The following is a 22,388-nucleotide window of genomic DNA, read 5'->3' as shown; positions in this document are numbered from 1 at the left end:
TTAAACAAAACCAGTGAATACAGATCTCAGAAAGTAAGTTTTACTTCTTTTTACGTTTGAGAGTGCTCTGCTGTCCTGACTGATCTCTGCCCATGTTGAACATTAAAAGAAAAGGTAGCAATGTACACTGATTACAACAGCAGGTAGACTGTCCAGTCCTCATTTTAATGGTCTCTTCTTGATTTCACTCACAGATGTACTCCTGTTAGAGAAAATCAGAACCCAGTGCTCACATCTTTAGGACTTCCTATCATTACATCAGGGTGGAAGTACATACAGGTTCTTCACTGCACCAACTGTAATGTGCAGACTCTCAAAGCATGCTTAGCAATGTAAATCCAGCCTTTCAGATGCAACACCCTCCTCTGAAGCCTTATAAAAATACCAGTGCAACATACAGCCATTTTTACAAAACATTTCTCTTTATAGAAAGGTATTTAAGTGGTATATGTTGAGGTAAATAATAAACCCAGACCCAACAGAGGGTGTGACCAGTGTTATGGAGAACTCCGAATGAAATTTGGCCAACAGGCTGTTTTATAAAAGCTAATATTTACCTACCAGTTATGATCCCTGATAAGGTGCTTATTGCTGTAATACTTCAAAATTATTCTTCAGTTTACAAATTGAAAAATATACGAAATTAGATCATTATGAATGTTAGGTATTATCTGTCACAAATTTTAAAAGGCATTGTACCAAGTTTTCTGAATTGTTTACTAACCAATTGGATTGTAGCAGGTAAATCAACTACAGCATACATTTTACCTGACACCATGCATCAAAACCACCATAAAAACTAAGTTTATCAAAGTCCAACTCCACAAAGAAAACATGAAAAAGTGCAAATTATGTACCCAGTTTTTCTGTCACAGCTGTTTTTTTCCTTAATATGGCATGAAAAAGGTTTACAGCATATATTAAGAAAATTCTGACAAGTGTTCACCTCAATGCTTATATATACAACATTTTGCTCAAAGTGCTCACTATATGAAAAAAAACTGATTGGATAAAAATATTTAAACAGTGCTTTCTGAACGTTCAGGGAAAAAAAATCATATAATACATCAGTCCCATTTGTTTTCCTCTTCACTCAGTGCAATGAGATGCAGAAATCACATCAACTTCATGAAAACTTTGTTTGCCACGGTGCCAGAACACTTCAGTTACAGTGGCATTCTTGGTGTCCCATTGGGAGTGGGTCTTTTGTTTTTCTGCATGTGGCTTTGATGTTTTCGAGATCTTACTACTTTCATTCTTACTTCAAATACTTCTTGTATGGCTTTTCGAAAACAATGGAAATTGTAGTCTATTAATCCTACAGAGACAGAAATGTTTTCAGGATTAATAAAGGCATTTATACAAATTAGGTAATGAAAAACTTGTTTATATTCTACTACTGGTAAAATACCACACTCTCTCTCTGGAGACCACAAAGAGTGAATTTTCCAGGCATTTTTTTCCGTGTTAAGCAAATGCATGTTTGATAAACATAAGGAATTCAGTGAGCATTATAGTTTCATACCATGTTTCATACCGTGACAGGGGGTGATGGGATGAAGCTGGAACACAAAAAGTTCCACTTTAACATAAGAAAAAACTATTTCACTGTAAGGGTGAGGAAGCCCTGGCACAGGCTGCCCAGAGGGGTTGTGGAGGCTCCTTCCCTGGAGGTCTTCAAGACCCGCCTGGACATGTTCCTATGTGACCTGATCTAGGTGAACCTGCTTCTGCATGGGGTTGGACTGGATGATCTCTAAAGGTCCCTCCAACCCCTACCTTTCTATGATTCTCTGTTCAATATTAAATATACTTATTGGTCTTAAGAAAAAACAAATAGTTCATTGGCAGGTAATAAAGCCTCAACCTAATAAAGAGCTTTAGAGAAGTGCTCAGTATTCTATAACAAAACATAAAATCAGTTATAAAAATGGTGCCCTTTTGTAAATTTCCTTTACAGAGTAACTGATAAAAATAAGTAGTAATTTTCTCCTTTTTTTGACAATGCATAAGCTTTGTAATGGATACTTGATAGAAATATTGCCAAATAAAAGCCAGCTATATTTCTCCTCATATTGCAACTGAAAAATAACTCAACAGACATGCTGTTAGAATACATACATACATAATAGGCAGATAATATTACCATGTGAGTGGGCTGAATGTGATCCCACAGAAAAGCTGTAAAGCCATATTGGTAGTCAATCAGAAGACTTACTAGGTGTTACAATTGTGTAATACTACAATATAGTTTTAGAATTTTAGAATTTAGTTTATGATCTCATTCAAGGTTAATGCCATAAGCTTGCTTAATTCAAATACTGCTGTGTTTTCCACTTCAAATCCACCATGCTACGCTTTCTTTCCTGGATTTATTTTCACTCTCCCTAGAGTTCAGACAAAATATTATGTGGAAGTCACCAGGCCCCAAAAGCTAATCTGCATTATAAAACTAGAACTGTACTGTTAAGGACTACAGGCTACAGCAGTAAGTGGCCCAAACTATGTAGACTCAACAACCTGACACAGTTGTGGACAAACCCTAACGGGTTTTCTGAAACAGTGTGTTCTTAGTAGGTATGTCAAAGTAACACTTATAGCAGAAAAAACAAAGTGACTACATTTAACATTCATAGATACTAAAGGCAGTATGGCTACCAAATAGAAATTCAAATCAGTTGAAGTTGTATAAAATAAAAGCTAAACAGCCTGTTAAACAACCCCTCAGACACGCTCTGATTATTGTAGTCACAATCATACCAACACTGACTGGTGAACTGATATCACAAGATGGGGACATAAACCCAGGTGATGGCTCATTCTTCTGCTGCTCAGTTCTGGTCTCAGGGCATTTCACCAAGACCAGTAACTCAGTGAGTATTGTGCCAGTGAGCAGAGCAGTTGGGAGCCAAGTTTTCAGTATTGACTTTGACCAGGGTCAGAAAGATAACCCAAGAAATTTTATGCACTTTAACTGCAAAATATTAAAGCCATCTGGTTCCCAAATATGCAGCTTTTCAAAAGGCTCCTTTCAGAGATGAGAAAAGCAAGAACATGTTTCTTTCTATCAGCCAGTTTCACTTGGTTGTGGCACGCAAGCTGTTCTAAATGCGTATGCTGGTGCCAACAGGTACAAATCAACGTTAGCCAAGATAAACTGACACGTTCTACTGTTGCAGATGGAAGCTTTACTGTACTGGATGTAAACTTTCATATGCTTTCTTACAAGAAAATTGTCAAATATATCTATGATTTCATCTTATCTTAATGCCAGCAAAAATACTTAATGCTTTCATACACGTTATGTAAGCTCTATCAAGTTGTACTTACCTTTAACACTTGTGATACAGCTAGAGACTGTTATCAGCTAATGACAGTTACTCATTAACTCACTAACATAAGGAAAAGTAATGCAATACTAGAAAAGGGAAAAATACCTTTTCTCTCAAAGCTTTCTTCTCTCACAAAACAAACAAGAGCAAGGAATTTTGTCACTTCTTTTAAATAAAGGACTGTTGTATTGTTCAGTTTTATGATTGCCATTGATTCTTTGTCATAAGGAGTTCCAGTGCCATCATCTTTAAGCCTATGAGACAATATTCAAACAAACAAACAGAAAAGAAAAGAAAAGATAAGGCACCAGGTGCACTAACAGAAGTACTCCTACATTAGTTCTTTAACCAGGTAATCTCAAAGTTAAGGAAATGTTGATTTTAACCTTTCAGAGAGACTCCTGTTTAAACTACACACTACGTAAACTAAGAAGACACAAAGTTTAAATCATTTCTCCAATAATGTACCAAACCTTAGATCTGTGGCTAGAAATCAAATTGTTTGATTGCCAAATACTTGAACTGTGGACTCATTTTTTTCCTCTATTAGGAAAAAACCATTTACCACAATGTTGTCTGTTTTCTTTTCTGGCTTCATTTAAAACATGTGAACCAGGAAGTCTTTACTGATAATTCCAAATCTAGAAGCCTTGCTTGAGCAGTGGCAGCTGACTGATAGTTTAAGCCATCATGAGACTTTCCTCATGAGGTGTTGGCCTTTGCAACATCTCATCGTGGAAAGAGGTTTCTTCTTCACACGTGGTAGGTCACGATAATCAGTGTATTTGTTTTATATCCTGTGATTTTATGCTCATTCCTGAATGTACACATAGATCTTGTTAAACAGGAGGTGCCAGACAATTAATATCAATAATATATTGACATATTAAGTTCCACAGATGCTCCAGGAACAGAGAACAATAAATGGATTGTAATATCATGTCTTTAGTCTATAGCTAAAATCATAGCAAGGAGACTTCTGCTAAATGATTACACAAAGACAGTGGCAAAGTGACATTTTGTGAACACAGTGTCCCATAAGTGGTGGTGAACAGATAATAACGAAACACACAGTCTTTTAAACTACACAGCAGTATCTTTCTCTGTATTAAAAAAAAGCCACAGAATCAGCATCCTTTGTGTTATACCTCTGTAAAACACAAGATCTTGTAACAGTTACTGAAGTGAGCAACTCCAAAATCTGAAACATACAGGAACATAGCAATTTAAGAAATTTGAGAAAGGTATTCAACACTGTTGTTCAAGTTCTAATGCTTACATTAGTAACATCAGTTAACAGAGTACATCTGCACTAGGATTCTCCCTTGTACCTTCTCCAAGACTGCAATAAGTTTATCAGTGAGTAAGAATGCAAGGTTACCATAGACTACCACGCTCTAAGCATGCTGTGGTTTAGCCTCCAAGTCTATGCATCTTAATGCACTAATTCCTAATGTGTCCTTGCCTTTCCCAGGAACAGCTTGGCATTGCATTTGCCCAAGGGCTATTCCATTTAAAACGTAACTCACAAGGAGATGTACACGCCTCAGAAGATTTCTAGTTGATAACGTATAGGGGGATTGGGGGAGGAACTGAAAAAACCCCTCCCAAAAGTCATGCAGAGAAAAGAGGACAGAGAACTGAAGCAAGAATGAAGCAGTTCTCTAAAGCCAGCAGAGGCCACTAGCTATTAAAGTAAACAAAACTAAATGTGGCTGCACTTTTTTGTTGTTTTTGAAATGGGAGGCATCCTTCAGTTGAATTTGCTGCTGGGGAACAGAAAGTTGTTGTTTCCTTTTATTTCAGGTTGGTTACTTCCCAGTCCTTTCTCCACATAAAATTATTAGCATAGAAAGTGGAAGGTGTTCACAGAAAAGGCTGGGCAGGGAACAGTGCTTGTTGCTAGCATTGAAATTGTACCTCAGTCCTGGCATCTCCTCCTTCTCCCCTGCCTTGACAAATTACACATTCTTATAGTTTTTGAAACTCACATCATTCCGATTTTGAGGCTGTTTCAGATTCTAGGCACACAGTTTTATGAAAAACACTCATAATTTACTTACCCATATATACAAGAAATGTCAATCACAACGTCTATCATATCACAGCAGAGCTCGTAAGTTTGCATGTCCACTGGAGTACTGTCTGTTGCAATATAGATCTTACTGACTACATCAAATAAAAATGCTTTTTCAATCCCAGAATTCTAGGCAAGAAAAAAAGAAAGAAAAAATAAAATGGAAGCCATGTCTTCAAATTAATACCAAGCCTGTTTGTTCCCCTATCTGCCTCTTACACAAAAAGCTAGGCTGAAGAAGTGGAAGCTAAACTGCAATCAAGCTTATTTTGAAAGGACTGTACATACAGCACTGCCACATTTGTAGCAAACAGTGATGCTCACAGACCTTCCAATAGTTTCTGCCTCTGATATCACCATGCCCAAACTTCTCCTCTCTGGAAATCATATGGAGATATGTTTCTTTTCAGTGGAAAATGTAATGGTTCAAAACCTTCAAGATCAAGATTTTGTCTTTTTGATTGTAACAACGGACATGAAAAAAGAGCTGTGACATGAAGTTCTTCTAGCTGAACATGTAGGAAGGCAGAAATAAGGAAAAGCTGATGGACAAAGAAGGCAGGGGTGTCCAGAACTAATTTATGATGGAAATTGAGAAATTGTCTTATAATCACTGTTTTACTGTCTGGTTCCTTAGAACATCTTTTGGGATCACAGGAGAAAGACCAGTATTTTCATAGTGCTTTTTCAGTTTTCATGTAGCATTGGTGGTTAAAGCCATGTTTATAATGCTAAGGCTTGCTAATGTGATGACAGCTAAGTTCCTGTCATCCTGCCAAGCTGATTAAGACTCTCTCCATACTGGAGATGTATCGTATTCGCAGTTCCCAGGGGCTAGCCAGGAACACTAGCTCATACTCTTTGTGTAGATAAGTAAACTGCCAAAGCCTCTGCTTCCTGGAAAAAAATACAGGGGGAAAAAAAAAAGTGTACTGTGTAAATGAAAACAGTAGCTTTTCTTGGTGATATCAAGAGATTGCACCTGGGCAGCTGCCCCAGCATGAACACAAAGGGCAATTACCCAGTATTGCCACATCCCAAGTTACAAAATGTGCTTCCATCTATACAAGAGAGAGAAGCAACTTTTTCCCATCAAACTGAGTTTTCTCCATATATGGGCTTCCCTTTTTTGTATGGTTTGAGACTGTTGCCTCAGCAGTTTTCTAACTACCAACAAACCCACTGAAAAGCCCTAACAAGTTTTCATAGCTCTGGCTTCCTTGGTAGACAATTTTTTTCCTCCTTTTTTTTCCCCAAGACAACTATTTACCATAGTAAATAGTTAAGAGATTGAAGTGACCCTCTCACTTCCCAAATTTCCCAAAATAGACGGAAAGAAATTTAACTCTAGATATGCTATTGAATAATGGCATTTCCTTGGCATTTCCTTTTTAAAGAGGCTTAATTCTGCCACCATCACACACACAACTAAGGCTGGAAACTTCAGCAATGACAACAAGATATAGAGGTGAATTTCTTGCATTTCATTAGACAAAAGACTTTGAGTGGCACAATGCAGTAATTCATTAATAAAAGAAATAATAAAAACAAAGTATACACTGTGAATATCTTTGGTACATGGGCTGAGTACATGATGTACCAGGAGAGTCTCAGAGAACAGTCTGTTCAGTCTGGAGAAGGCTACTTGACTGCATCTGGAATATTGTGTCCAGTTCTGGGCCCCTCAGTTCAAGAAGGACAGGGAGCTGCTGGAGAAAGTTCAGTACGGGGCCACAAAGATGATGTAGTTGAGCATCTCCCTTCTGATGAAAGGCTGAGGGAGCTGGGGCTCTTTAGCTTGGAAAAGAGGAGACTGAGGGGTGACCTCATTCATGTTTACAAATATGTGAAGGGTGGGTGTGAGGAGGATGGAGCCAGGCTGTTCTCAGTGATGGCCAATGATAGGTCAAGGGACAATGGGTACAAGCTGGAACAGAAGAGGTTCGTAAGGAATACAAGGAAAAACTTCTTCCCTGTTGAGGTGAGGGAGCACTGGAAGGGGCTGCCCAGATGGGTTGTGGAGTCTCTTTCTCTGGAGACATTCAAACCCACCTGGACAAATTCCAGTGTGACCTACTCCAGGTGATCCTGCTCTGGCAGGGGGGTTGGACTGGATGATCTTTTGAGGTCCCTTCCAGCCCTTGAGATTCTGTGATACTTACCATCTACAACTACCTAATGTAAGCATACACAGAAGACAGAGCCAAACTCTTCCCAGAGCAACAGTGTTGAAGGACAAGAGGCAAAAGGCACAAGCTGAATTCTGACTTGATACAAGAAAAAAAAACCCTTCAGCATGACAGCAGTGAAGCACTGGGAGCATCCTGTCCTCAGTTTGTAGAGTTTCCATCCTTGGAGACTCACAAGGCTGGACCGGACCCTGCCATGAGCAACCTGCTCTAACTGGCTTTACTCTGGGAAGGAGCTGACCTCTAAAGGTCCCTTTCAGCTTACATAGCTCTATGAGTCTATGTTCTTTGAGCACCAAAAACAAACATGTATGCATCTTGATTTTGGTTATTCTGGCCACATGTGATAGTTGCATAATGTAAATTTTTACAATAATAATTCTGACACTACCTCCCATACTTCAACAGATGCTGCCAAATAAGATTAATCACAAGACTCACATGCAAACATCATATAAGTGTACAGTCTTAATTAATTGCCAAAATACATATTTGGAAATACAAGTCATTTCAGACAAAGAAGTTGGAACTTGAGTCACGTAGCATCATTCACAAGGAGTCAATTATAACATTTTCTATTCTAGAGAGATATAGCGACATTTTCAGCTTTACAGGTAAGATGTACTTTAAATTGTTAAGATGCCAGTGAAAATATAATAATATTTAACAATGTGAAGTGATTTTTCCATCTCAGAACTCCAGGTGCTGCAGCCGGCCTGTATTCGCAGTGACAGTTTAAAAGGTTTTCAGCTCGAGATGTTTGCCATGCCAGCAGTTATGCCTCACAATAAGGGCAGAGCTTGATGTCTTAACTTAAACCATGCTAATTTTCAGTTGAATCTAATAAATCATAGAAGGACGTGCTGAGAAACTGGCACGAATTTGCTTCAATTGAACTTTGTATGGTAAGAGAAACCTCTACAAAAGGGTAGGATGGACTGCCAGGAATAGCAACCACTAAGTTGTATCCACAGACTTCAAAGAGTTCATTTGCCAGGATTTTTACTACAACTACAACTGAAAAAGCAAAGGATTTGCCAGAATGTTTGTGAGGAAATTGCTCAAGGGAAAAAAACAAAACAAGACAGTGCAATCAATAATCAGGAGTCATAAAAAAGTCAGGAAACAATGAATAAAAATCCCTATTCAAAGAGACATTACATAAGTAATGCTCAGTCAAAGCACAATAAGAAAGCAACTGGTTTTGTTACTAGAGCAGGAGGGTTCTTTATCGTAGAACAAAGGCCAACAGCTGCCTTAGCTAACTCAGTGAACTGATCTCAATCAGAGCAAGGCCAGAATAAGCAATAATCATCTCCAACACAAGCCTGGAAAGAAAACTCAACATGTGCTAGATGCTCTACCAAGCACTCTGAACTGATGTAAGAGTCTTTCATCACTAATCTGAACCAAGAAAGTCGTTGCAAAAAAAATCACCTGCGATGAAAATACGAAGCTTTATTTTGAATAGGTAAAAACCATGAGGTAGTTGAAACTCAAACTGTGTTTCTTGACTATTCTGGGTTTGCTAAAGCAGAAGGCAGTTTCTATGCTTTAAATGGAATAAGTTCAGTAAAACTCACAGTATTACTCCAATTCCTAGGTTAGGTAAAAGGGAGTTTTCCTTCTTGAAAGTAAGAAAAGCCAGAATTTGGCCCTAGAAAAGTAAGTTTTAGAAGAACTTACAGGATATCACCAGTCACTTCAAGTTAGGAACTAATTTTGCACAGTTATTTAAACAGGTCATGTGGCAAACAGCAGATTTAGTAAATTGATTTGAAATAACTACATTTGAACCTACACATTATGAAATGTAAATCATTAAACAAACAAAACAGTATTTTGTATTTACCATGACAACTCTTCGGTTTTACCACATACTTTTTAACATCCCACAAAAAACTCTCAGCAACACTAGAATGAAAACCCACATTTCCGTGTCACACAACTTGAGTGTTAGTCAGGTAAGATTTACATGGGTTTTGAATATCAAACCTGTTATTTTAAGCTTTAAAAGCAGATACATTAAAGAAAGTAGAAGCGCTATTTCCATACTTACGGTTCCTCAAGCATACAGCTAACACACTGTGACACTATAAAGTTAGGCAAAAACATGCTGTGAACTTCAGAGTGATCACAAGTCTATTTTTGTAATCATCAGCTTTTCATGTTGGAAGTCTTCAGAGCATAAATGAAAGCAAATCCTCATGAATATTGCTGCAAAACCCAAACTAGAACACCAATACACCCACACTTTGATATCCATCACACTGGCTTCCTGAAGTAAGACGTACCTAAAATCCATGTCAAGATTTGTTGGCACTAAGTTGCTGAAGAGACACTTGTTAACTAATTCTATACAGGAGAACGATGTTTAGCTTTCCTGTGGTTGCAAATAGAGTCATTCCCAGTCTGCTGTCTACAGACAGAGGATACTCATACAGACTCATGCATGCTGAGGACACAGTGACACAGCTATACCTTGTCATTAACAAACTGCATTTTGCTCTGTTTGGAGCTAAGAAACAGTCTGAGACTGTTTTCCCTCCTGAATAGGGGAAATAGTGTCCCTCTCACTTTCTTGGACTTCCCATTCATTTGAAAGACTTGCTCTTTCTTACAAATTACATCTGATATTCTAGATATTATTAGAGCTGCCTTCTGGGTGTTCCAGACACATAAGCAACTGTCATCAGTCATTCAGGAAGCAGCTCGTGCTCAATTTGTCTGGTGGTTTGGCAGAAATTCTTTACCAACTCCACACAGTGAGGCATCCCCATGTAGATTTGACTCACAGTATCAGTGTCTGGCTGACTCTGGCACAAGGAGAACTATCACTCGACTTCCTTTTTATGATCGTGAAGCATTTTCGATATCCAACTGCTACAGAACAGTTGTCGTCACTCCTTCATTACCTTTCTGTACTAAGTTCAAGACACGATGATAACTAGTATATGGTCCAGCTATTTTGGCTTAAACAGATCTTTATAACAAACCACTCATTATGAAATAGTTTCATTTGTTGTCTAGCAGTAAGAGAATAAGTTTTGGAAAGACCTTCTTCTAATACAAGCTCTCTCTTCAGTAACACATCCAACTTGGATCTCTCTCCATTTTTACACCCTACACTGAGAAATCATGAAGGCTTAGTTTTATCTTCCAGGCTGTTCAAAGATATTCAATAATTTCACTACTTCAAAATCACAAAAAGGCACACCAAAATACCCTGCTTAGAAACTGAAGCTTGACCACTTAATGCTAGATGCAAAATTAGAATACTATGAGAAAGGGTGAATTTTCAAGAGCAGTTATGACCTGACTTAACAATCACCAAAATCAAGTTCCCCTTTGGATAACCTACTCCCTGTGCTCTCCTTTCCTCATGGCCACGTGTTCCCATCTTTTATCCTGTGCCAAATCAAAAGCATGTTGGGCTCCTCAATGACCTGCTTTTAATTAAATTAAAACAGGGCATTAGTGTGTGTTACAGTGACTCCATGAGGGAATAAGTGTGTGTCAGAACCAAGAGAAGGTGAGGAAAGGACCACGCACACAGCAATTGCCTCCACAGTACTAACAAGCCACTAGACATATAAACCTCTCTATCTAGCTTTGGGAATAACTACAGAAGCTGTGAAAGTTGTGAGTCTGCCTCTAAAAATTCCAAGACGAGAAGATATTAAGTGGATTAAACCTCAATGCAAAGTAGAATTAATTCTAGGAAGCACTACAGACAGCTCTATGTAAGAGATCAAAGTAGATGACTGTCCTTCAGGAATTTATTTACACAAGTTTTAATTATTGCTTAAACAAATGCATGCAGCACAGATCTTTGCAACAGATTAATTTATGAGCTTAAAAGTGATGGCTGCTAAACCACTTCATGTGATTCAGGAATACTTGAGTATCCCAGTAGCTCAGCAACGCTGTTTAACAGACAGGGAGGTGAGGCCAAGCAACACATGTGGGTGCATTTCAGCTAAGTTTTGCTAATTTCTCTGAGAGTTCACATTGTTCATCATCTCTCAGAAGGCAGCAAAGAGAATATCTGAACATGCACGTTGGACATAGCCGGATCTAGAGACAAAGTATATAACAAGTACTTACTGAAATAAAGATGTTAAGCAGGTTTTCCAGTGTTGGGAGCTGTGGAATCAGTTTCTGTACCACTTTGCTAAATGCTTCAAATATAGAATGATCATATATGCTTGTCAGATAAAAGCTGGAAAAAAATGTCACCACATTTTTCTTTTAGCCACACACTGTGAACATGATGTACCTTTCATAATATGAGTGAAATGAAATATTGTCAAACAGCAAGTGCCTACACTTATGCAATTACCCCTTGCAATCAAAAAGTCACATGCTGTGACTGAAGCATAGCACTTCACCTCTATACAGAAAAGAACCTAGACCCTGAAAACTAGACCTCAATGCAAAACTTCATGATGCAACTCCCACCTTGGCATCTTTATGAAAATATTTTTCAAATTGCAGGACAGGAGTATGAGCAAATATGTCACTTGTGACCTACTTTTTGAAAGCTGTGGACCCAATTATCATTGTAATGATGCAGTCATGCTGTTAAAAGCTCAAAAGAACTGGCATATTCATGGAGCCAGTCTCTCTTTTTAATACATTTGTACTCAGCTTCAAGTGCTAAGAAAGACATGACACCAAGTTCTCTAGTTCCCAGTCTGCAAAAGTCTACTATCAGCAGACATAAAGGAAAGATACAGAACCTGTCTTCCCAAGCGGCTCAAAGCAGGCTGCAGCAGTGAGGACTAGTGACTGGGATGGGACTGTGAAGCAGAGAGTTTTCAAAGGCAACAGTGATGTAGGTGGCATGTACACTCTACTGGCTGGAGCTCTACTGGCTGCTGTTACTGTCCAACTTATTTCAAGACAGCAGCTGCAGCAAAAACTGGTAGGACTCTGGAGTACCTGTCATCTGTTTCTAAGCACATCTCCTCTCCATCTTTCCCTCCAAGACAGCAATCAGAAACAATCTGTCTCAGGTCAAGTGCAATGTCTCTGATTATCCTTTTCCTTCACATATCAAAAGCTTTTTTTTTTGCCTGCTGCTTCAAGAGAACAGAAAATGGTCAAATGAACTCCTTTCCTATTTAGGCTTCTCCACACAGCAACTTTCCTCACCTGAGGTGAATCTTCTCCAATCCAGCATCTGCAAGGTCATCATTTGCCCTCTGGTGAATATCTCTTTGTGTTTCTATCTTGTGATCATCAGACAAACCATCCACTTTATGGATAAAGATTTCAAAGTTGATATCTGGATTTACTTTATAGGCTCTGGTCACAGTAAGATGCAGCCGAGCTAATGCTTCCATATAATCATCCTAATGAAGGAAAAAGAAAAGCTACAACTGTAGGAAAGTTACTTTATTTTATGATACTTACTTTCAGATAATGCTACAAATTCAACAAGAGCTTAATTTGTTTCTTTCTTATAAATAGAAGCCTGAGCCTATATCCAGCATGTGCACCAATCTCATGTTGTCAGTGTTTAAGAATCTGAGCAAGAATTAAAGCACATTAGTTATCTTTTAAAGATACTGCAGAGAAAGATTAAAAGTAATCAAGCAGCTCTTCAAGTTTTAATAACTTACATCACAAACACGCATTAAAAGATAGTCAAGTCATTTATTTGCTGGGAAAAAAACCCCCTCTGCTTTTCAATCCCTTTGTCTATTGCTGAAGGAAGAAAAGAAAAAGGTGGCTTAAATCCCCCCTTTTTTTTACCTGAGAATCAATAACAAATATGAGTGCTCCAGTGCCTCTGAAAATCATCTCGTAGTCAAACGTAGGGTCAAAGAAGTCAATTTGTCCAGGAAAATCCCATATCTGAAAGTTCACAAAGGAGCTGTTGGAAACATCCTCTCTGCAGATCTTGTTTGTGCTCTCCAAGAAGAGAGTCTCATTTGGTGACATTTTGTGAAAGACAACTTTCTGAATGGAAGACTTTCCGCTTCTTCTCAATCCCATGAGCAGGATTCTTGGCTTAACTTCAGTACTGAAGGGATCATTGAAATCCAAAACTGAATAAAATCACACAAGAATAAAAGGAATATACTATGGCAACATAATTAGAAACTGTCAGATAACTCACATTTGACTTTTTCATGATGGTTTTAGTTGGATATATGCAAATGTTACCTATTTTTAAGCTTAGGGAGCTTACAGGCATTTTAACTTGAATTATTGGCCCCTTAGGCTATACTATCAGTAAAAGATGGCAACAGACTGCAAAGGGCTTGACCCTTCAGTTTGTATGCAAAAAATGTGTTAGCACATGCAGACATCCTACATACCTAATTTCACTCTATTTTATACTATGCCACACACATTCTAACCAAACTATAAAAGAATTTAATCTGGTAAAAAACACCTTGTCAAGTGATAGCTACATCACACTCCTGGAGGAAAGAAGTAAGCTGTGTTAGTTACATCTTCCTAAGAAGGCATAAGGGCTTCCTTCCTCTAAAACAAACAAATTAAATTGCACATCCCACGAGCGACAAGACGACTCAACAGGCACACAATTCCTCTCTGTTGGGACTCACAATACAGTACTGAGCTCAAGAGGAGTCCTCTTCTAAAGGTTAGGATCTCACCTGCTATTGAGTACTTTGTGTTACGATCTGTAGAAGTTTGTTATCCAATAAATGAGATTACAGCACATCCCCTGTCTATTTGCAAAACAAAGGCCTGGGAACACAGTGATTTCATTGTGTTACCTACTCCAGCTTGAAACTGGTACCACTAAAAAGAGCATCTTTAGTGCTGATGCAGTTATATTAGCATAAAGGTAATTATGGGAGTACATCTATACTGTTATATCTGTAAGCACATGAATGTATATCTATCCACATCTGTATGTATGCCAACTTCAGTTTCAGCTGTATGTCATCAAAACAGCCACAACAGTTTCAGCTGCTCTGTTTAGTTGGCCTATAACTTTGAAATGTCCAAGCTGAAAAAGGTATTTCACATAGATGTAAAAAGCTTTCAAAAGCTTCCAAACACCTCTGTGCTATCTGGCCTGAAGCATCAAACACAAGCAACAAAAAAGCATGCTAAATCTGCAGAGTAAGGCTCACAGCACACAGCAGACAGGTTTAAAAAACTGATCAGACAACAGGACAAACACACTAGCTGTCAGGCAGATCTTCTCTCACCCACTGCAGTACTGACTATTCAACATCATTCCAAGCACAACATAATTGCATTTCTTTGTCTTTTTTCTGCTGGGATAGATTTTGAATCGCAGCAAACCAGCACACATTTGTTCGTATGCATCCTTCCTGCATGTGCCCTGCTTATTTTACATGACTGACTTTACTCCAAAAGTATAAAAATCCAAACCAAGAAGCCTCAGTGATAACAATCTGAACCTGTCCACTTGTTACATCCTAATGGGCTGAAAAATATGGAAAGGTTGAAGGAATCCTTTGCCTTGAAGCGTGTTTTACATCCAAGGGTGGTGATCACATCCATCCTTCTGTGCTCTGCACACTAAGAGCAGAATGTGCCAGATGGGAGGGGACAGAACCTTGTTCTCCTCCGTTTGTGACTCCTGAGCTTCAGTTAGGGAGAATTAGTGCTTCTGAATGGAAGGTCCTGTGGTGTTAGCACAAAACATCCCTTGGCACCATCTACTGGCTCATGAGTGGTTATGCCACTCAATGTGGGCCTGTGTCACCACAGTGACTGACAGGAGATGAAAACTCATTAGCAACGGGATCCTCCCCATTGCAAATACATTTGGAAGGCCTTGACAGGTATTGCCACCTATTGTGCTCTTGTCAGTTATCATACATGAAACACTGCCAGGCTGGAGCAGTGGGCAGATGAAATGCCTTCATATAGAACAGCAACAGGCAACTCCCTAAGAACCTCATCTCCCTAATGCAGCAATGGCCAACTTCTGCTGATACACAGAGAATAAATGTAGGAAGTAATAAACCGCAGTTCACACATTGCTCTGCTCTTCATGTCAACCTGAACAGTGATAGTATCCTCCTGTGATCGCAGGAAACACAGGCCTTCAACACTTCACACCTACAGAGGAATAATAAACCTCCTCTGCTCTAGGATGATGTAACTATATTCCCTGTTTTGGCATTAGGGTCTTGTCAATAAAACAAACCAAAGGCACAGGATTTAATGGTGCTTCCTCCACTCCACGCTCTTCCCTAACATACAAACTTTCCACAGCTGCAATGTATAGTCATAGTTTCACTAACTGCACATAGCCATAAATCATATCATTTGCATTTTGGCCATCTGAAGGAAAAAGAATTTATTCAAAGCTTTACAAGAACTAGTGTGAATAAAATACCTTGTAAAGGCATATAAAGAGAAGTCTTCTGGTTGAGGTTTCACTGCATGTTCCAAAAATATTTAAAACCCTCCCATTTGCTCTGTATGCAACAGAACTTATGAAGCCTAATTTGCTATGGATTTGTACTTTGTGTGCCCTTCCTCTATCCACCACAATGACACCAACTTCCCCCTGTATGTCTTCTGACCTATCCTCCAACTAACAGATAGGATATGCTGTGCCTGATTTGGAGCTCAATACATGCTGATTGGTGAGACTATACACATGTGTATATGGGTTTGCCAGTTGTTGTCACAGAGAATACCCACATTTGTTTGCCTGTCCGTCTGAGGACACCTTCATTTGGGTCTCTCATCTCTTCTGAATGGCAGTTTTCATCTAACTGGTAGGAACTTATCTTCAAAACAAGTATTGTTCAAATTTGGTTGAAGGCGAACAGCTGTTTCCAAAGTTCTAGCTGGTGACGAGACAACCAGAAGAGAGGCTATCTACATAACTCCATCATTTTCAATTGATCGTGGAGAACTGGTGAGGTAGCTGAAGACTGGAGAAAGGCCAATGTCACTCCAGCCTTCAAAAAGGGCAGGAAGGAGGATCCAGAAAACTACAGACTGGTCAGCCTCACCACCATCCATGGAAAGTTGATTGAACAACTCATCCTCAATGTCATGTCTAAACATATGAAGGAAAAGGTGGTTATCAGCGGGAGTCAACATGGATTTACAAACCTGATAGACTTCTATGAGTGCATAACCAGCTGGCTAGATGAGGAAAGAGCAGCAGATGTCATCCACCTTGACTTCAGCAAGGCTCTTGACATTGTCTCCCGTACCATCCTCATCAGAAAGCTCAGGCAGTGTGGCATGGATGAGTGGACAGTGAGGTGGATCAAGACCTGGCTGAATGACAGAGCCCAGAGTGTGCTGATTAATGGTGATCAATCAAGTTGGAAGCCTGTGGCGAGTGGGGTTCAACAGTGATTGGTTCTGGGGCCGTCTCATTCAACATCTTCATCAACGACCTGGATGAGGGGACAGAGTGTACCCTCAGCAAGTTCCCTGATAGCACCAAACTGGGAGGACTGGCTGATTCACCAGAGGCTGTGCTGCCATTCAGCAGGATCTTGATCAGTTTGAGCATTGGGCAGAGGGGAGTGTGGCCAGCAGGTCAAGGGAGGTTCTCCTCCCCCTCTCCCCTGCCCTGGTGAGGCCTCATCTGGAGTCCTGTGTCCAGTTCTGGGCTCCCCAGCTCAAGAGGGACAGGGAACTGCTGGAGAGAGTCCAGCACAGGGCCACCAAGATGATCAGGGGACTGGGGCACCCTCCTTATGAGGAAAGGCTGCAGGACCTGGGGCTGTTTAGTCTGGAGGAGACTGCAGTTGGATCTCATTAATACTTACAATTATTTTAAAGGTGTATGTCAAGGGGGTGAGGCAACACTTTTTTCTGTAGTGTCCAGTGACATGACAGGGGGTAATGGAAACAAGTTGGAACACAAAAAGTTCCACTTAAACTATTTTCCTGTAAGGATGCCAGCCCTGGCAGAGGCTGCCCATAGAGAGTGTGGAGTCTCCTTCTCTGGAGGTTTTCAAAACTCACCTGGATGCATTCTTGTGTGAACTGACCTAGGTGGACCTGCTTTAGCAGGGGGGTTGTACTAGATGATCTTTAGAGGTCCCTTCCAAGCCCTACCATTCTGTGAAATAGGACAAAATCTCAGAGGTATCTAAAAAAATAACTTGGGCTTTTTCATTGCTGTTATTGTATTAAATTATTACAGGCTGTTATATTTTTATGAATTGTAATACTAAAAGAAATTACTTTATATTAAAGCCATACTAAAAAAAAAAGAATGAACACCAGCTCTTCTGCTAGTAAAACTGTTATTTAGCTTTTGAAATCCTGCCAGTTCAAAGACAGAGAAATGTAAAGGAGTATCATCCAAAGCTGACTAGATAGCAAGGCTGGTGCAGCACTTCCCTCTCAGAGAGTGTTAAGAGATTACCTTATATGTAAAGGAATTGGATGATGCGCTGCCTGCCCACATTCCTTTGCAGAGTACATGACAATTCCTTCTTTAATTTGCCACAGAAATGCCAGTAGATGTATCACTGTAACTTCCCAGACTAGGTTACCGAGTGAGATCATAACATGCCTAAGAGAAACATTAAACTCTTCTGTATTCTATAATGGGAAAGATAATTTTCTCTTTTGTGAGATGCAACACATTTCCTGCTTCATTCCTTTTTGCAAAGGGTAAAATGTTATAAAAGACCAGTTTCTAATGCCTATCAACAGTCCTTCATATTTCAGATGTTCTAAGCAGCCATGAAGAGCAGAAGTCACACTGGTTAGAGGCAGTACCCTCTGAAGTTTTCATAAATTAAAAGTGCTTTCCCCACAGAGGAGGACTCAATTCCTTACAAAATCTCTGTAATTGTAGTTCTGTCCATGTTTATGGGGTGCAATCTGCATGGGTTGCTACATGCACCAGAGCCCAGCTTAAGAGGAGCTGAGAACTGCACGTACTAGTCCTGGCCTATCTCACCAGGATGCACAGTACACAATGAACAACTTCTCCTTCACGCTATTAGAGATACTGATTGTTCAAAATAAGTTTTTGAAGCCCATCCTGCAATCAGTTGTCAAAGCTGGTGACTATCAGTGCTTCACAGGCATATGTGATGGGGATGCCACATTGAAAAGTGTATTTGTAGATCTCAGCAGTTTCCAAACATTCAAATAAAGCTTTGCAGTTCATCTGCTCAAGCGATACCAAGCCAAAAGCAATGATTTTGTTCATGTTATCACCTGTAACAAGCCTCTGAGTCTGGTTTTAAATTACTAATAACGATTTCTTTTTCCCCAGTAATGCAGTTCTCTTAAGTTTTAATCTTTTATTATGTAAAGGAGAACAGCAGTCCCAAACCTTCCACGCATGTACCTCCAAACCCATTGATCTCACAGCATTTCCAGTACTCCTGTGACACGATATTTGCAGCACTGGAGTGCTGTCAAGACAACAGCCTTACAAAACACATATAGTGAACATCTTCAAAGCTAACAGATGGTCTGAGCATAAAGAGTTAACAGAAAATGCTTATATGCAATCAAGAAAGCTGTTCAGCTACTGTGGGCTCATAAACACTGCAGAAATGCCTCATGGAAGGAAATTCTTGTGGCTAAGGAAAAGACTAAGAACTAGAAGACCTGGTTCCGCTCTGCCACAAGTGCAGCAGTTTGCAATGACATGTCTTAAAGCTACTTCCTTGGACACTCTGCAGAGGGTTTCCCCACTTCTAAATACTTTTTAATTGCATATACCAAAAATATAACCAATAATATAACTAGGTTTTATGTCAACTAAGTGCTTTAAGGCTTCTGAATGTGACCCTAAGTGTAAAGTGAAAAGATTAAGAAGTGGACAAGACTTGTGGTTTCAACATTCAGGCTGGAGACAAGAAACCAGTATGCGGTGAGAGATGACCAATATGAAGTTTTGAAATCTCCTGTGTGCCTACAAGCAGCAATTATGCTTTTACTTTTAAGCTTGGCTTCTCCCTTCACTGTCAACAGCCATACATTGAAGCTGTTCCCCTTATATGGCACTTTCCACTCTTTCTTTGTAGAAAAGAGGAGGCTGTGACACTGAATTTTGAACTACTAACCATACAGATCCAGAGAGCAGATAAAAATTAGGAAAAGGAAAGCCCCCTGACCTGCAGCCCAGTGTCAAATACACAAAAACCAGACTCAAATGCCAACTCCCTCCATTACACACGCTCTATGCCCCATTCTCCATAGAACTCTGATGAAGAGAACGGCAGAGGATGCAGACTGTTAAAATGGCCCTTTGTTTTAATCCTGTCTGCATGGACTGTCTTCTCCTGCTATTCAGAATGTAAAGGTTTGTTTTTGTTAAGTACAATATTCTGGTGTTACTATGAGGAAGCAATTGAAGTTTTTAGCAGTGTAACAAAGTTCCTATTGAAAAATATCCAAAGAAATTCCTCTGAGGATGGAATATTGATTACTTCTCTACAGAAAATTTAAGTTTAGCACTAAACATACATGCTAAAGTATACTCTCTTCGCACTGAAATCAAGGCAATACTGTAGTAGTTTCAAGTAAGACATTAATTGATCTCAGCTACAGCTCTTACATCCTAGCATTCCCACTGCTTTTAACTATGAAGGCTTAAACTCAAAGCACTGACCTTCTCCCCCTCCCCAAAATTTCATTAGTCAATGTAATACCTCCCATGGTAGCCTGTAGGACTGAGACTTTAAGAAGAAGGGTTCTGCATGCTAATAATCAAAGTAGCCTTAAAACATATGGCCTCTATTATGCTCTTATAAAAAAAGCAATTCTTTTTTCAGCCTGAGATACTGCGAGTTGTCCAAGCTCCTTTGTGAAATACGTCTCAGAAGAATGAATTCAGGCTCTGAATGAAAGCAACAGGCTCTGAGCTGGCATTGCCTCTTTTTACTGAATGAGGCTGCTTTTCCTGGTAAGCCTGTCCTTCTTAGCATCACCATCCATACTGACACAGATATGCAGCGAGTAACGCGGGTCCTCATATGCACAGACACACAGACAACAGACATTTAGCAGAGCTTGCCACTGTGGGGACTGACATCCACAGCTGCACAGCAGCCCTGGACACAGAGCTTCGTGTTGCCACTGCCTTTTATAGTCTGACACCCAACCCGCCTCCCCCTCTCTCCCTGCCTTGGCACACTCAAATCACATCACCAGGCTGTGGCCACTATGAACTAATAACTCTCACCCCAGATTTAGAAAATGCTGAAATATCACCCCCACTGCCTCTTTGTCTGCACTTCTTTTACCTCCTCCCTCTTTCACGGCCCCTCCTGCTACCTGTCAGCCAGTGCCCGGCTCCGGCCTCAGAGCTCCCCGCTCTCGCTGACCCCACGGTAGCGCCCAACGAGCACCCGATCCCTTTCCCGTCCTCTCACACGGTCAACTCGCCAGCATCCCCGCTCAGCCTGGCCTCTCACCACTCACGCCCGTCCACAGCGAGGCCTGCCCTCCCTCCAGACGCCTCCTTTCCCACACGCCGCTATCCCTGGCTCCCTTCGTGCCCTGCTCACCCTCGCCGTGCCCCGAATCCCGCGGGGAGCCTGGCCTCCCCCCTGACCTACATCCACAGGCAGCCAGACCCGACGCCGCGGCAGCCCAACCTCACCTCCCCAGCTGTGGCCCCGTCCCGCCCGCCACTGTCCCTGCCTCACCTCGGCCCCTGCCCTCACACCGCGCACGCCGGGCCGCCTTGCCCCGCACCTCGACCCGCTTCACCCACACCCGCACTAGCTGCCGGCCGCTGCCCCACAGCCCTCTCCGAGGCCGGTGCCTGCCCCAACGGCTCTCCGGGAGCAGCCTCCGCCCGCTGCCCGCCGCCCCCCCGGCGCCGATGCCGCTGTGGCCGCCGCGGGTGACACTCACACGCCTCATCGCCGCCGCTCTCCGCGTCCCCGTCCGAGAAGGACTCGGCCCCGTCGGCGTAGCCCGCCAAGCCCACGATCTCCTCCTCCTCTTCCTCCTCCTCGTCGCCCTCCTCCTCCTCCGGCAGCTTCCTCGGCACCTGGCTCATGCCGGCCGCGCTGCCGGCGGGGCTCCGAGGGCCCCTCTGCCTGCGGGCGGCCTCGGGGCAGCGCCTGGCCGCGGGCGCGGGGGGACCCAGGTGCCGCGCTGGCGCCGCGCCCCGCCGCCGCTCCCCTCCCCCGCACGGCGCTCGGCGGAGCGCACGGCGCAGCCTGCCGGCGGGGCGCGCAGCTCGCGGGCGGGGGAGGCGGCGTGACCCGCGTCACCTGACGCGCCCGGTCACGGGCCGGCGAGGCCTCCGCGCCCGCCGCTCGCCCAGGCCACGGCAACCCGCTACCGCCGGGCAGAGCCGGGCGCTGCGGCGCTCAAAGGCGGGCTCCGGGGCCTGCCGGGCCACGCCGCCTCACAGCCCGGCCCCGTTGTGCCGCGGCACCCTGCGCCGGCCTAGAGCCACCCGTGGGACCGGTGCCCACAGGAGACGCAACCCATAGCGTGTGGGGAGTCGGGGTGGGCGAGCACCCAGTCTGCAGCACCGACATTACTGCTGGCCTTGTTATTTTAAGTAGCCCTCCCGGGGAAGGAGAGGCTTCAAAGTCGGTCAAATCCTGCAGCTTCACCCTGCATGGAGCCCAAAAGCAGGCTCCCACAGTCTCCTGCATGCCTCAGCCTTCAGCATGTGGGAGACTGCAGGACTTGGGCAGGGCCCGTGTCCCAGGCTGCTCAGCTCAGCTCAGCCCAGCCCAGCCCAGCTCAGCTCAGCTCACAAATGCACTCTGCCCTCTCTGGGTCCAAATAGTACCTGTGGCACTGCCCAGGGCCTGGCCTGTCCGATGCTCCTTCCCTCTCATCATAAGGCCAGGCCCA

General features: G+C 42.0%; 1 protein-coding gene across 2 annotated transcripts; it reads right to left on the bottom strand.

Annotated features, from left to right (window-relative positions):
- Positions 1–18: 18 nt before the first annotated feature.
- Positions 19–21,667, bottom strand: RRAGD (Ras related GTP binding D). 2 transcript variants are annotated; one of them, XM_061989399.1, is made up of 8 exons: positions 21,426–21,515; positions 16,269–16,632; positions 13,359–13,654; positions 12,756–12,955; positions 11,706–11,820; positions 5,396–5,538; positions 3,438–3,586; positions 19–1,318 (listed from the first exon to the last, which is right to left on the bottom strand). In XM_061989399.1, exons 2-8 carry the CDS (start codon positions 16,300–16,302, stop codon positions 1,167–1,169), a joined length of 1,089 nt encoding a protein of 362 aa, XP_061845383.1. In that variant the 5' UTR covers positions 16,303–16,632; positions 21,426–21,515; the 3' UTR covers positions 19–1,166. The 2 variants fall into 2 exon arrangements, with proteins under 2 accessions (XP_061845383.1, XP_061845382.1); XM_061989398.1 differs by lacking the exon at positions 16,269–16,632 and having other exon boundaries at positions 21,426–21,667.
- Positions 21,668–22,388: the final 721 nt, after the last annotated feature.

This window comes from Colius striatus, chromosome 2 (genome assembly GCF_028858725.1).
Source record: "Colius striatus isolate bColStr4 chromosome 2, bColStr4.1.hap1, whole genome shotgun sequence".
Lineage (NCBI taxonomy): Eukaryota > Metazoa > Chordata > Aves > Coliiformes > Coliidae > Colius > Colius striatus.
The sequence above is the reverse complement of the archived record's forward strand: the minus strand, read 5'-3'. Positions and strand labels throughout refer to the sequence as shown.

Excerpts from the sequence above, each read along its gene's own strand:
- RRAGD (XM_061989398.1), bottom strand. The coding sequence starts at position 21,573 with ATGAGCCAGGTGCCGAGGAAGCTGCCGGAGGAGGAGGAGGGCGACGAG. Across the intron at positions 13,655-21,425 it reads GAGCGGCGGCGATGAGGCGT|TTTTGGATTTCAATGATCCC; the intron begins GTGAGTGTCACC and ends GATTTTATTCAG. Across the intron at positions 5,539-11,705 it reads TGCTTAACATCTTTATTTCA|AATTCTGGGATTGAAAAAGC; the intron begins GTAAGTACTTGT and ends TTTCTTGCCTAG.